Source organism: Mesoplodon mirus, assembly GCF_964341445.2.
Source record: "Mesoplodon mirus genome assembly, chromosome: 11".
NCBI classification, from domain to species: domain Eukaryota; kingdom Metazoa; phylum Chordata; class Mammalia; order Artiodactyla; family Ziphiidae; genus Mesoplodon; species Mesoplodon mirus.
In genome coordinates this window covers 56,642,802-56,658,207 of record NC_138987.1, presented here as the reverse complement: position 1 = coordinate 56,658,207, position 15,406 = coordinate 56,642,802, and the positions used below count along the sequence as shown (strand labels likewise).

Genomic DNA, 15,406 nt, shown 5'->3' with positions numbered 1-15,406 from the left:
TCAGATACTACTGCACACATAGGAAGTGATGGTTATATGAGGTTATCATTGCACTGTTTGTGACAGCATTGTAAAATCAAAAGATTGAAACTCTTTAAATTTCCATTAATAAAGCAATAATTAAACTTTCCATGGAATATTTTCATATATTTTATTTTAAACCATGTGAACAGATTAGGTATTCAAGTAATTTTTTTTTAAAGTGAGCAACACAGGTCAAAGCTCTAACTATATGTGTGCTTTAAGGGTGAGGGGTAGTGGTGATGGTGGATATTTCAGGGTCAAGAACGGGCTCTAATTATAATCAATATTATAATGAATAAAACAAAAACCCGGAAAGATACACCAGAAGTCAACGCCATAGTAAATCACAGAAGAAGAAAAAAGAAAATCGAACATATGTAATTAAAGGTTAAAAAAAAAAAAAAAACTTACTGGGATCCTTTCATCTTCCCGACGTCTTCGACCTCTGAAGAGAGTTCTCCTTTTAACAATGACAAAAGGGAGTGGGGGTGGGGAAGCAGGTGGGAGGGACAACTCATAAGTTTCTTCAAATGTATACATTCCATCAAAGATGGGTGAACTTCTATTTTAAGTATCTATACTTCGTAAATCTCCTTTATTATTAAAAGATATATTTTCTTCTGAAGAGATCCTGAGCTAATCTACCAAAAACTTCACCTACTACCACCACCACCACTAAGTAAGCTGGGCCCATTTTTATTAGCAGTGCTCCCTCCAAATCAGAAGCATATTAGGGTTCATTTTGTTTTGTTTTGTTTAGGAAGGGTAGATAACATATAACCCCATTCCCACAGTTTAGATGTTCCTAGAAATTAAAACTATGATGCAGATGGAATCTTATCTTTCTAAGCTAATCTTTCCTTAGTGAACTGTAAAGAACTTCGGAATAACTTTTATAAACCTCTGACTCAGAGCTATATGGGCATTCTGAATTTCTTAATTATGAAAAACTAGTAACACATATTACATGAATAAAGTATTTATTTAGCATAACTATATGCCAATAATTAAATTTAAAAATCACTAGATCATGGTCTTCAAACATTCATATTATGATTAAAGAATTTTCATATACCTTATTTCCATATTTATTACCATATTTCCTTACCTGCCGCCCCTACCATAGTCCCCATTCTGTTCCATCTGCAAAGTGGGAGTCTCTTTTGGAAGGTAGCTTTGCTCCTGGTGCCCTGTTACTGTAGGGTTATGTCGTTCAGTTGGAAAGTTCCTTGAACCAGATCTGTTCAATGGTCCATCCCCCAATGACACAGAGCCCTCTGTTGAGTGTTCTGAACCACTTGACCTAAAATGAGGCTTCACACTATAAGAAATATAAGACCATATATGTGAAAGGATAAATTAAAACAGAAAATATTTTCTCTTAATGGTAGAAACTCTTAACAGGCCAAGTTAAAAATTGTCTTCTGCTGTATTCTGATTTTCCATAAACTGGGTTGGACACAGAAGCATTGTGTTGTAAAAATGTAAACCCTTTAATGTCTCAGACGTATTATTTTTAAAAGGCAAAGAATTTTTACATTAAAAAAAAGCTGTTTGGAGAGATTTGAGAGGTGATATCCAAAGTTCTTCAAGATAAGCCTACTTCTACCCCCAAATTTAGGATATAACTAGGATTTTAGCTAATTTCTTTAACACGAACTGCAGTTCTGACACATCTAAATCAGCCAGACTGGAAGCTTATTGAGACTATGCCATACATTCTCAATGGGGCAACAATATCCCCAAAGGGAGTAAGAATTGGCATACATTACATAAATAGATATACAATGATCTTTAGTATTAAATTTTCATATGGGGGAATTGGGGGAAAAGTCTAAAAAAACTCTTTAGGGGACGGATAATTTTTTTAAAAAGTAAGGAACAGTGGAATATATTAAAATCCCAGCTTCCTACTAAGCATCCCTCTCCAAATGAAATCAGTTGTTCAAAGATCCAACAAAGATGTGAGACCAAAAAACTAGGAAAATATAACACAACTAATAGCCTGGCATGACTTCATGAATTAAGGTATGGAATCTGGTAAAAAACAAAAAACCAAACCAAACCAAAGACAAACAAAGCAAAACAAAACAAAAACAAAAAACACCTACATCTAACAAAAGTAGCTTTTATCTTGGATGATGGGTATAAGTACCCAACTCTCTTAACAATTTGTAAGCAGATGAAGCTAGGGTAGGGTAAAGGAGAGAGGATGCAGTTTAATCAATAGTGAAAACATCTAAAGTAAGCCCAAGCAACTGAGGACCCTGGCTCTACAGGAGATTTAAAAAGGAAGTATTAGATTTCTATTTAGCCCCTTGCTTGCAGTTTATATACTCCATTTTTTTTACAGTCTATTTTCATAGTCACAAATTTATAATGTTAATAACACACTGTAAATTCCCGGTTCTTTAAATAGGGATTTAAAACCTCATAATTATGAACAATTAAACATTAATTCCAATAGCATCTCCAGCTATCCTACTAACTCCTTAGAGAGTATAACAAATTAGATTACTACTACTAAAACTTAAACATAAAAATTAAGCTATAATGTTGCGCTAAGTCTCATATACAATACTTTTCCAGATAATTACTTATACGTTACAAAATAGTTTCTGAATAGCAATGAAATTTACAGTATGTCAACTAACACAAACTAATTTACATTATCCATCATATCTGAAAATGACCTCATGAGGTAGATATTGCTGTTTATGTACCTGTTCAGAAACTATCACTCACTGAAATTTTCTCATTGCATTTCAATACACCCAGTAGACAAGTTATTAGGTTTAACAGCCCTCAGATCTCATAATCTTACCCTTCACAGAGAGGGACTTACAATCGCAGTCTTGACAAAAGAAAAAAGGATGATGAAAGAAAGAAGTGATAAAAGATGTAAAGGAAGAAGGAAAGTGACAGAAAGATGAAGTATGAAAGGTAGAAAATTGCCCAGACTTCTGAAAGTTAGTCCTATTCTCTCTAAGTAGGTCTAGTGATCATCACTGGGCTGTTACAAGGTTAATGTAATAAACTGCTCCTTGACTGATAACTTAAATAAATAAAAATAAAGGCCTGGCAGTGGTCACTTCTTAGAAGTAAGAAGGAAGCAAGGATTTGGGTTGGTGGTCAAAAGGCTCTAGTTCATCTGCAATATCTGCATTTTTATAAGGAAGTATTCGTGTATTATTTCTGTGACTAAAAATTAGCAACAACCTGTATTGGTCAAACAAACGCAAAAAATTGCACACAAGTAGTTTTGAATAACAAGCAAAATTATACTAAACCTATCCTGTATCTTCAAAACCACAGATATATCTCCTTATAAGCAAGAATGACTTGGGACTTCCCTGGTGGCACAGTGGTTAAGACCCCGTGCTCCCAATGCAGGGGGTTTAGGATCGATACCTCCTCAGGGAACTGGATCCCACATGCATGCTGCAACTAAGGCGCCCACCTCCTGCAACCAAGGAGCCCACCTCCCAAAACTAAGACCGGGTCTGTCCGTTCGTCCATCCATCCATCCAACCAACCAAATAAATAAATCAATATATTTTTTTAAAAAAGCAAGAATGACTTGACTGTCATTCTTGGCTTTCTTATTGTATTTTCACCTCTTTTTTTACCTCCTGAAAGCACAGTGCTTTCAAGTGACAATAAAGGAATACCATAAGCCCACTTAATGTATTTTTAAGTCAAGCATCTGCAAACCCCAATACTTTTTGTTGTTATTAAAAATTCTTTTTAGTCTCTTATAACCAAGACGTCTACTTCACATAACTGTTTAAAGCAAAATTCACCTCTTCAAAGAAATGTGAAATCAACAGATACATATTTTTATAAAGCTACTATTTCTAATCATAAGAAATCTGTTATCTCCTCACAAGGGAAGTTATAAACTGTCATTTGTATTAACTCAGTTATTATTATTATTATTTTTTGGGTTCGCAGGCCTCTCACTGTTGTGGCCTCTCCCGTTGCGGAGCACAGACTCAGGCCGTGCAGGCTCAGCGGCCATGGCTCACGGGCCCAGCCTCTCCACGTCATGTAGGATCTTCCCGGACTGGGGCACGAACCCGTGTCCCCTGCATCAACAGGCGGACTCTCAACCACTGTGCCACCAGGGAAGCCCATTAACTCAATTATTTTTAAGAAAAAAACTTTACTAGCTATAGTAGAAGAAAAGAAAATGTGCTAATCTCAGGTCTGCTGATGATAAAAAGCCATGTAACCCTAGCAAGATATTCATCCTCTTCAACTTTCACTTTCTTCAATTCATCTGTAAAATAAATTAAAACTACATCACAACAAAGGTCTTTCCAGATTTAAATGTCACTGTCTCTGTGTGCACATGGAAATTAAATAATCTTTTTGGAACAACAGGATGGAGGTTAGAGGACAGTGTGTGTTTTTAAAGCTCACTGTACTTCTACTCGTATGTCCTAGCAATACTTGAATTTTGCTGTTATTACTGCATCACCAAACTAAGGGTCATCTACAAGAGCACAAGTAATCTTTCGTTTATAAAGAATCCTTCATTCTTACAATATGAAGAGTTCTCACTAGAAACTTCATAAAGCAATTAAGAATGTGTATATGTAGTAAAATTTTCTGAACACTTAAAAATGATCTTCAGGGAATCCCTTTGCAGTCGAGTGGTTAGGACTTGGTGCTTTCACTGCTGTGGGCCCAGGGTTTGATCTGGGGAACTTAGTCAGGGAACTAAGATCCTACAGGCCAGAAGGCAGGGACAAAAAAAAAAAAAAAGATATTCAAATGCTTTAACCAATTGTGTCAGTTAAAGTGAGTACATGGCTTCCCTGGTGGCGCAGTGGTTAAGAATCCACCTGCCAGGGCCTCCCTGGTGGCGCAGTGGTTGAGAGTCCGCCTGCCGATGCAGGGGATACGGGTTCGTGCCCCGGTCTGGGAGGATCCCATATGCCGCGGAGCGGCTGGGCCCGTGAGCCATGGCCGCTGGGCCTGTGCGTCCGGAGCCTGTGCTCCGCAACGGGAGAGGCCACAGCAGTGAGAGGCCCGCATACCGCAAAAAAAAAAAAAAAAAAAAAAAAAAAAAAAAAAAAAAAAAAAAGAATCCACCTGCCAATGCAGGAGACACAGGTTCGTGCCCTGGTCCAGGAAGATCCCACGTGCTGCGGAGCAGCTAAGCCTGTGCTCCACAAGTACTGAGCCCGAGTGCCACAACTACTAAAGCCCGCGCGCCTAGAGCCCGTGTGCTCTGCAACGAGAGAAGCCATCCAATGAGAAGCCTGTGCACCACAACAAAGAGTAGTCCCCATTCACCGCAACTAGAGAAAGCCTGCGCACAGCAACTGAAGACCCAACACAGCCCAAAATAAAATAAATAAAATAAATAAATAAATATATTCCAGCTATCGTTTTTTATCTTACCGATTTTTCTGGAATGGTCGACCCACATTCACAGCAGCAGCAGCAGCAGCAGCAGCATTTGTTTTATAAGATCCTGGTGAATTAAAGCCATTCACAAAACTACCATTGGGAAAAGGAGCCTAAAAGAAAATTTTAATGTTTAAAAGCTATTCATAGTAAAGACAAAAATCTGGTGTGAAGGTCATAAGAAACTTCTAATGAACTAACCTAGCATCAATTTCTTTGATAAGCCAAAAAGAATTTTAAACATTTGCAATACTCACTCCAAGTTATCACTTGAATTACAGAACAAGGAATAACTGGTTCAACACTTAATAAAGAATATTTCTGTCTGAAAGTTTCACAAAACTAAAATCATTTAAAATCATTCAGGATTTTTCCAGTCTATTAATTTACCCAGCAACATTTAAAGAATAAAATGATAGAAACCAATAGCTCAACTCTTATTAGTCATATGCATATATTTGATATGGGGGATTAAATATCCTTATCACCATTTCAAAGCCAGAAAGTAATCAATATCAACACAAAACAAAATAAAACATGAACTCTAATTCTAGCTGATTTCTTCAAATTTCAGCTTCAGTGAAAAAATTGTATTATTCTGTAAGAATCTCACTTACCAGTGGTGTTTCAAAGTAAGGTGTGGGATTTGGAGACCAAGACTGAGGCACAATACTATAAACAGAGTACTGTTGGTGAGGATTATATACAGGCTGCATAAAGACCGGTGAGGCATACTGTGCTTGAGTTTGAATGGGCGGACTATACATACTAGAATCCATTAATCGATAACCATTCTTAGCAAAAAACGTATTGATGGCTTTTATCCTTGCCTAGAAGCAAGAAGAACACAAAGGATATAATCACAAGGGATAAAGTATATATTTTCACAAATATATTTAATTTGCATTTGGAACATATTTTCCATGACATTATTTCCATGTACTATAGAGTTAGTAGAGCAAAAGAAAAGGAAATGATTGATAGCTGTACTTTTAAAAACTTTTACACGGCAAATACAATTAATACAATAAACAAAGTAAAACCGCGGAAGTCAAAATATTAAAACTAACTGCAACTTATCACAAGCAAGGGGGAAAAAGAAAGGCAAATGGCTCTTATATGAAAAGATGCTAGATCTTGCTCATAAGAGAAATGCAATTAAAATGGAATTAACATTTCTCACTTATAAAGTTGGAAAAAGTCTAAAAATTTGACAACATACTCTATTGATAAGGCTGTGGCAAAACAGGTACTCTGATACATTGATGATGGGCATTCAAAACAACATAACCCCTAAAAAGGAAAATTCAGCAATGTCTTCTAAAATATTACATATGCATATTATATTCTTATCAACCCCACTTCTAGGAAACTTTACCGCATATACACAGACCAAAAAGAGGCTTTTAAAAAAATGATGCATAGGGCTATTCACTGACTTACTATGATAGGAAGTGGGGGGGGGGGCGTGGGGGGTGAGGGGCTCAGACCCACATCTCTCCCCAAACACAGGCTCACACACACGAAACAACCCAACAGTCCATCAATGATTGAAAACAACATGGTATATCCACACAATTATCAGATGTAAGAAAAGAAAAAAAAAAGAAAGAAACCCAAGGAACTGCTCTAAATATTATAATGGAGTGATTTCCAGAAAATACTATTAAAAAAAAAAAAGAGGCAAGGCAAGGAGAAAGGTATGTATAGTAAGGTGTTGTTTAGATAAGTTAGATGTGGATATGAAGATATACTTGCATTCACACACACAGATATGTGAATATGAATTTAATATACTGTTTTAGATATTTTACTTTTAAGCCATGACATATTGAATAAAATTTTAAAAAATCAGTTTGTAAAAGTTCAATGTAAAATGAACCAATGTGTATCCAACTGGAGGAATAACACCGAGAAACTCTAAATGACTTTGAACCATAATAAAAATCAACTGTTATGAATGTTCCTTAGAAACAAACCACAAGGCAAAGTACAGCAAAAAAAAGTCTTAATTTGTTTTCAGAATTATATTACTATTGGTATTGTTATTCTGAGACTTCTGTCTGTGATTCTGGATATAGCAAATCATAAATTATATTGGGGTCACTGACATCTGAGATTTTCACATGGGAGAAAAGAGATGCAGACGGCAGCTGAAGAAGTAAAAACCATGTAGCCTGAATTTAAATCAAAAGCATAGATATAAACTCATGATATATATCGTCATTTAAAAAAAAGTATTTAATAGCTCTGTTCAAAGAAAAGGCTTAGAAATAACAACCAAACAATTAGCCAGAAGCACTCCTTGTGCCTAACCAGTGGATTGCAAAACATTACTTTCCCATAAAAGTAACATGGCAACTCCAGAGCCTTTTGACACAAAATGTACAAGAGCCTGGAACATCTTGTCACACTAGAGAGCAAGGAACATTGAAAATTACCATTACAAAAGGACTCAAAAAGGCCATACTTCATCAGTAAGGACAATGAACACACCAAATATGTTTAAATATTCAAAACCAAAAAATATCTGAATGGTTGTTTTTGAAGGTTGCCAGGGAACCAACACATTATTTTGAAAACTGGTAGTAAAAGCTAGAACCAAGCATTTATCATACATTGCATACATGAGCTGTACCTCAGGGTAATGAAGATGAAGGAAAGCTTTTCTTTATGGAAGTGTTTCAAATAATAAATGGAAAAAAGATAGCACAGAAATAGTACCACTTTGTAACCCTTAACAAATCAATATATTTAGTCAATGATCAGCAGCAGCTAGTATAAGAGAGACACACAAAGACATATACTACATGTTTTTGTTCTCTTTGATGCTCCAAAATAAAACCTAATTCTGATTAAGCCTCTAGATCTAGCTACCAATTTGCATGAAATACAGAGGTCAGAGGATCGTGTTAAACTACACTCAAGTTTATAACTTGGGACTTCCCTGGTGGCACAGTGGTTAAGAATCCGCCTGCCAATGCAGGGGACACGGGTTCGTGCCCTGGTCCTGGAAGATCCCACACGCTGTGGAACAACTAAGCCCGTGCACCACAGCTACTGAGCCTGTGCTCTAGAGCCCGCGAGCCACAACTACTGAAGCCCATGCACCACAACAAGAGAAACCACGGTAATGAGAAGCCCGCACACTGCAACGAAGAGTAGGCCCCACTCATTGCAACTAGAGAAACTTCACACACAGCAATGAAGACCCAACGCAGCCAAAAATAAATAAATTTATATTAAGAAAAACTTATTAAAAAAAGAGCTCGTTTTTAAAACAAAAGAAGAATATAACTAGCCAATTCAAAAGTGGGCAGAGAACTTGAACAGGTATTTCTCTAAAGAAGATATATAAATGGCCAATAAGCAGGCGAAGGGATGCTCAACATCACTAATCATTGAAGAAACGCAATTAAAACCACAAAGAGATATCACATCACATTCATTAAAATAGCTACTATCAAGAAACAGAAAACAGCCAAATGTTGGAGAGGATGTGGAGAAATTGGAACCCTTGTGCACTGTTGATGGGAATATAAAATGGTATAGCCATTGTGGAAAACAGTACGGAGGTCCCTCGAAAAACTAAAAATAGAATTACCATATGACCCAGCAATTCCACTTCTGGGTATATATGCAAAAGAATTGAAAGCAGAATCTTGAAGAGAAATCTGTATACTGATGTTCATAGCAGCCTTATTCACAAAAGCTAAAATGTGGAAGCAAACCCAAGTGTCCATCAACAGATGAATGGATAAACAAATTGTATATACATACAATGGATTATTCAGCCTTAGAAAGGAGGGAAATTCTTCAATATGCTACATGGATGAACCTTGAAGACACCATATTAAAGTGAAATAAGCAAGTCACAAGGAGACAAATACTATATGATTCCATTTATATGAGGTAAATGGTCAAAAATCAAAGAAAGTATGGGCTGAAGGAGGGAAAAGTAGAGAGTTACTATTTAATAGGCAGAGTTTCAATTTTACAAGAAGAAAAGTTATGAGAATGGATGATGGTGATGGCTGCACAACAATGTGAATGTGTTTAATATTACGGCACTGATAAATGAAATTAAAATTTAAAATGGTTAAGATGGAAAACTTTATGCATGTGTATTTTAACACAATAAAAAAACACATAGCTAATGAAATGTATAATGTGAGAAACTTTTTAAGACAAATAACAGTGATTTCAAAAACATACTTCCAAAAGTAAAACTAAAGAGGTAGAGGACAAAATCATAAATTGTATTTTATATTTTTTATTATTATTATTTTGCCACTGCCCGCAGCTTGTGGGATCTTAGTTCCCTGACCAGGGATCGAACCTGGGGCCCCAGCAGTGAGAATGCCGAGTCCGAACCACTGGACCACCAGGCAATTCCCCAAATCATAAATTTTAAAAAAGAAAAAAAGAGAAAGAAAAAATGTGAATCGGGAAAATGTGAACAGTGCCTGTTTAAGAAATTATTGTTTATTTTTCAAAAAGTGTGAGAGTAGTGTGGCTATTTTTTTTAATCCCTTTCTTTTAGAGATACCAATATTAGTTTATTTACATACAGATGAATTGTTTCAAATTTGCTTCAAAATACCTGGGGACATTGGGAAGTAGGTGGGATTAAGATGAAACAAGAATAGCCATGCTCTACTAATTAATCTATTAAAACCAAATAAATATGCTATGGATAAAAGGGAAATAATGTTCTTAAAGACTGAATAAAAGGGGAAATCTCAGCAGAGAAGGAATATATTGTTTAAAATGGAAATGCTAGAACACAACTTGAAGATGAATTCAAGTCCACAGAAAGTATCCAATCTGAAGAAGAAAGAGATGGAAGAAAAACAGAATCGCAGTGAATCAAGCAGTCCTACATATGTGTAACTGAAGTCTCAAAAGGAGAGAAAGTGAGGCAGAAAATTTTTTGAAAAACTAGAGGTTGAAATTCCCCCAATTTGGTGAAAAACATCAATTTACAAACAGTAAGTTCAGAACACCTCAAGCAGTATAAATAGAAAACCATAGCTAGACACACGAGTCAACCTACTGAAAACCAAAGAGAAAACAAAACAAAAAATATCTTGGCGGCAGGCAGAGAAAAACAACACATATTACAAGAATGACTCACTAGAAAGAACAGAAGCCAGAAAACAATGCAACCTTAAAAGAAGGAAAAAAATTAAAACTATCAACCCACAATTCTGTATCCATGTACATGTATCAATGTACAGAATCCTGTACCCATCAAAAATGAGTGTGAAATACAAGACAGCTTTAGATGAGGAAAAACTAAGAAAATTCATCCCTGGTGGGCACTGTTAAATAACATCAAAGGAAGTTCTTTAGCCTGAAAGGAACTAATACCAGGTAGAATTCATCTACGGAGGAAGAGAAATAAAAAATGCGTTCTTGGGCTTCCCTGGTGGCGCAGTGGTTGAGAGTCCACCTGCCGATGCAGGGGACATGGGTTCATGCCCCAGTCCGGGAGGACTCCACATGCTGTGGAGCGGCTGGGCCCATGAGCCATGGCCGCTGAGCCTGCGCATCCGGAGCCTGTGCTCCACAACAGGAAAGGCCACAGCAGTGAGAGGCCCGCGTACCGCCAAAAAAAAAAAAAAAAAAAAAAAAAGCGTTCTTGTTTATTTACAAGAGAAACAAGATAAAATGTGAAGCGACTTATTGGCACACACAATAAATGTTCCACTGGACTCCTTCACAAGCATATTTCTAGGCCAAAGTCTGCAAGGACCCTTGACCATGGATGTCCACTGCACAAGAGTGAGAGTTCTCCCAAATTATCATGGGTGATTTTTATTAATTTTTGAATCATGAACACTATAATTTTCCAATTAATTGGGCACAAAGATATTATAATAAAATATAGCACTGTGGTATCATAATAGCTTTTATAACTATTTTAAATTTTTGTGAAAAACGTAAATAACTATGATTCAGAGGAAAACACTAATGCAAAAGCATCCTTACATAAAATAGATAAAATCTAAGAAAAATGATAGGTCTAAATTGGAGTTTAAGCATTTAAAGCCATTTTATTAAAAAAATTGTCAGAATCTAATTTCACATCAGATTTTAAACTATTTTAAAATAAATAACTCTCCATTAAAAAAAATCTTTCGTAGGTTAAGAACAGAATTACTAATATTTATATTTTGTATTTGTATATGCTGTACTATAAAGCAGAAATCAATATGTATTAAATTAATTTACTTCATCAAAGAGCAAGTAGTAAAGAAATCATGTTAATATGCTGCAAGGAGTGTTTACATTCAATACAATATGCTTTATGGATTCAGGAAAGAGATTCTGTATTAGGTAGGGTAGATACATTACTGTAATGAATATACAAATGATTTAAAAGGCCCAAACACAAAAAAATTACATTTCCCTTGTTAATACATTTAACAAAATAAGTTTAAGACACGTACGCTGAAAACTACAAAGCAATGAGAGAAACGAAAAGCCTAGATAAATGGAGATACCATGTTAGAGGACTCGATATTAATAAGGTGGCAATCCTCTCAAATTAATCTATAGAGTCAATACAATCCCAATCAAAATACCAGCAAGTATTTTTGTAAAACCGACACACTGATTTGAAAATTTATATGAAAATGTTAATGACTTGGAATACCGAAAATAATTTTGGAAAATCAAAACAACTTTGAGAACTTACATATTATCTGATTTTGTAACTTATTATAAAGCTACAGTAATCAAAACAGCAGGGAACTGATTTAAGGATAAACACAGATCAACAGAAAAGAACAGAGTCTAGAAATAGACCCAAGCATATATATGCTTTAATAGTCAACAAAGGAATAGTCTTCAACAAATGGTGCTGGAACAAGTATTATACTTCTTTTATTATTATTATTTTTTTTTTTTTCTTTTGCAGTACACGGGCCTCTCACTGCTGTGGCCTCTCCCGTTGTGGAGCACAGGCTCTGGACACGCAGGCTCAGCGGCCATGGCTCACGGGCCCAGCCACTCAGCGGCATGTGGGATCCTCCCGGACCGGAGCACGATCCTGTGTCCCCTGCATTGGCAGGCAGACTCTCAACCACTGCGCCACCAGGGAAGCCCTATACTTCTTTTAAAAAAAGAATCTTGACTCTTCCTTCCAAAAAAACACAAAGTAATTTGATATAGATCATAAGACGTAAATATAAGTACTAAAACTATAATACTTCTAGAAGAAATCATGAAAGAAAATACTCATGACATTAGGAGGGGTTGATTTTAGAGAAGACAAAAATAATGAACCCTAAAAGAAAAAGGAGATGAAATAGACTTCATCAAAATTAAAAGTCTACTCTTTAATATACACTGTTAAGAAAGCAAAAGGCAATTCAGAAACTAGGGCAAATATATTTGTAATACAAATGTGACAAAAAACTTGTAACCAGAATACATAAAGAACGCTTACAAATCAATAATCAGACTAACAACCAAATTTTTAAATATAGAAAAAAGATTTAAAAAGACAGTTAACTAAAACAGATGTATGGAAAGAACGAAGATGTCTAAGAACAAGTGACTAGATAATCAGATCACACTACAGGTGTACTGTATTTTATTGCATTTCCCAAATACTGCAGTTTTTTAAAAAATTTTTATGTATTTATTTATTTATTATTATTATTATTTTTTGGGGGGGCTGCATCAAGTCTTTGTTCCTGCATGCAGGCTTTCTCTAGTTGCAGCGAGCGGGAGCTACTCTTCATTGCAGTGCGTGGGCTTGTCATTGTGGTGGCTTCTCTTGTTGCAGGGCACAGGCTCTAGGCACGCGGACGTCAGTAGTTGCAGCACGCAGGCTCAGAAGTTATGGCTCGCGGGCTCTAGAGCACAGGCTCAGCAGTTGTGGCACATGGGCTTAGTTGCTCCACGGCATGTGGGATCTTCCCAGACCAGGGCTCGAACCCATGTCCCCTGCACTGGCAGGCGGATTCTTAACCACTGTGCCACCAGGGAAGTCCCCACACTGTATTTTATTAGTTTCAAGTGTACAAAATACTGTCCAATATTTTTATATCAACAGCGTTTAATAACTTTGTGTCTCTGTATGACATTTTGGTAATTCTCACAATATTTCTCACTTTGTCAAAATTATTATCTTTGTTATGGTGATCTGTGATCTTTGATGTTACTAATGTAATTGTTTTGGGACACCACAAACCATGCCCATATAAGGCAATGAACTTAATCAACAGATGTGTGTTTCTGACTCCTCCACCAATGGGCAGTTCTCCTGTTCTCTCTCTCTCCTCGGGCCACCCTATTCCCGGAGACACAACAATACTGAAACTGGGCCAATTTGGCCCTAAAATGGCCTCTAAGTATTCAAGTGAAAGAAAGAGTCACATATCTCTCACTTTAAATCAAAAACTAGAAATGATTAAGCTTAGTGAGGAAGGCATGTCAAAAGTCAAGACAGGCTGAAAGCCAGGCCTCTTGTGCCAAACAGTTAAGCCAAGTTGTGCATGCAAAGAAAAAGTTCTTGAAAGAAATGAGAAGGACTACTGCAGTGAACACACGAATGATAAGAAAGCCAAACAGGGATTCCCTGGTGGCGCAGTGCTTGAGAGTCTGCCTGCCGATGCAGGGGACGTGGGTTTGTGCCCCGGTCCGGGAAGATCCCACATGCCGCAGAGCGGCTGGGCCCGTGAGCCATGGCCGCTGAGCCTGCGTGTCCAGAGCCTGTGCTCCACAACGGGAGAGGCCACAGCAGTGAGAGGCCCGCATACCGCAAAAAAAAAAAAAAAAAGAAAGCCAAACAGTCTTATTGCTGATGTGGGAAAGTTTTAGTGATCTGGATAGATGATCAAACCAGTCATAACATTCCCTTAAGCATAAGCCTAATCCAGAGCAAGACTCTCACTCTCTTCAATTCTATGAACACTGAGAGAGGTGAGGAAGCTGCAGAAGAAAAATCTGAAGGTAGCAGAGGTTGGTTCATGGGGTTTAAGGAAGGAAGACGTCTCCACAACATCAAAGTACAAGATGAAACAGCAAGTGCTGATGTAGAAGCTGCAACAAATTATTCAGCAGATCTAGCTAAAATAAGTAATGAAGATTTTCAACATAGACAAAAGTTTTATATTGGAAGATGATGCCATCTAGGACTTTTATAGCTAGAGAGGATAAGCCAGTGCCTGGCCTCAAGGCTTCAAAGCTTCAAAGGACAGGCTGACTCTCTTGTTATGGGCTAATGCAGCTGGTGACTTTAAGCTGAAACCAATGCTCATTAGCCATTCCAAAAATCCTTTGGCCCTTCAGAATTATACTAAATCTACCCTACCTGTGTTCTGTGAATGAAACAACAAAGCTCAGATGATAGCACAACTGCTGACACATGGTTTACTAAATATTTTAGGCCTACTATTGAGACCTACTGCTCAGAAAAAAAGACTCCTTTCAAAATATTACTGCTCACTGACAATGCACCTGGTCACCCAAGAGCTCTAATGGAGATGCACGTTAAGATTCACGTTGTTTTCATGCCTGCTAACACAGCTTCCATTCTGCAGCCCATGGATCAAGGAGTAATTTCGACTTTCAAGTCTTATTATTTAAGAAATAGATTTCGTAGGCTATATAGTAGCTGCCACAGATGATGGATCTGGGCAAAGTCAATCAAAAACCTCTGGAATGGATTCACCCATTCTAGACGCCATCAAGTTCATTCATGATTCATGGAAAGAAGACAAAATACCAACATGAATAGGAGTTTAGAAGAAATTGATTCCAACCTTCATGGATAACTGAGCAGTTCAAGACTTCAGTGTAAGAAGTAACTGAAGATGCGGTGGAAACAGCAAGAGAACTAGAATTAGAAGTAGATAGAGCCTGAAGATGGGACTGAATTGCTACCATCTCATGATGAAACTTGAACAGATGAGGAGTTGCTTCTTATAGATGAGGAAAGAAAGTGGTT

General features: G+C 36.9%; 1 protein-coding gene across 4 annotated transcripts in view; it reads right to left on the bottom strand.

Annotated features, from left to right (window-relative positions):
• LARP4 (La ribonucleoprotein 4) overlaps positions 1–15,406 on the bottom strand; it is a gene marked incomplete at its 3' end in the record, with an annotated part of 67,915 nt that overhangs the window by 11,137 nt on the left and 41,372 nt on the right. For 2 of the 4 annotated variants that reach the window (XM_082635742.1, XM_082635744.1), the window contains exons 9-12: positions 6,060–6,272; positions 5,437–5,555; positions 1,133–1,345; positions 436–484 (exon numbers count right to left, since the gene is read on the bottom strand). In XM_082635742.1, coding sequence (XP_082491868.1) covers positions 436–484; positions 1,133–1,345; positions 5,437–5,555; positions 6,060–6,272 — 594 coding nt within the window. Of the gene's footprint in view, positions 1–435; positions 485–1,132; positions 1,346–5,432; positions 5,556–6,059; positions 6,273–15,406 lie in introns of those variants that run through there. The other 2 variants (XM_082635743.1, XM_082635745.1) reach the window with 2 other exon arrangements.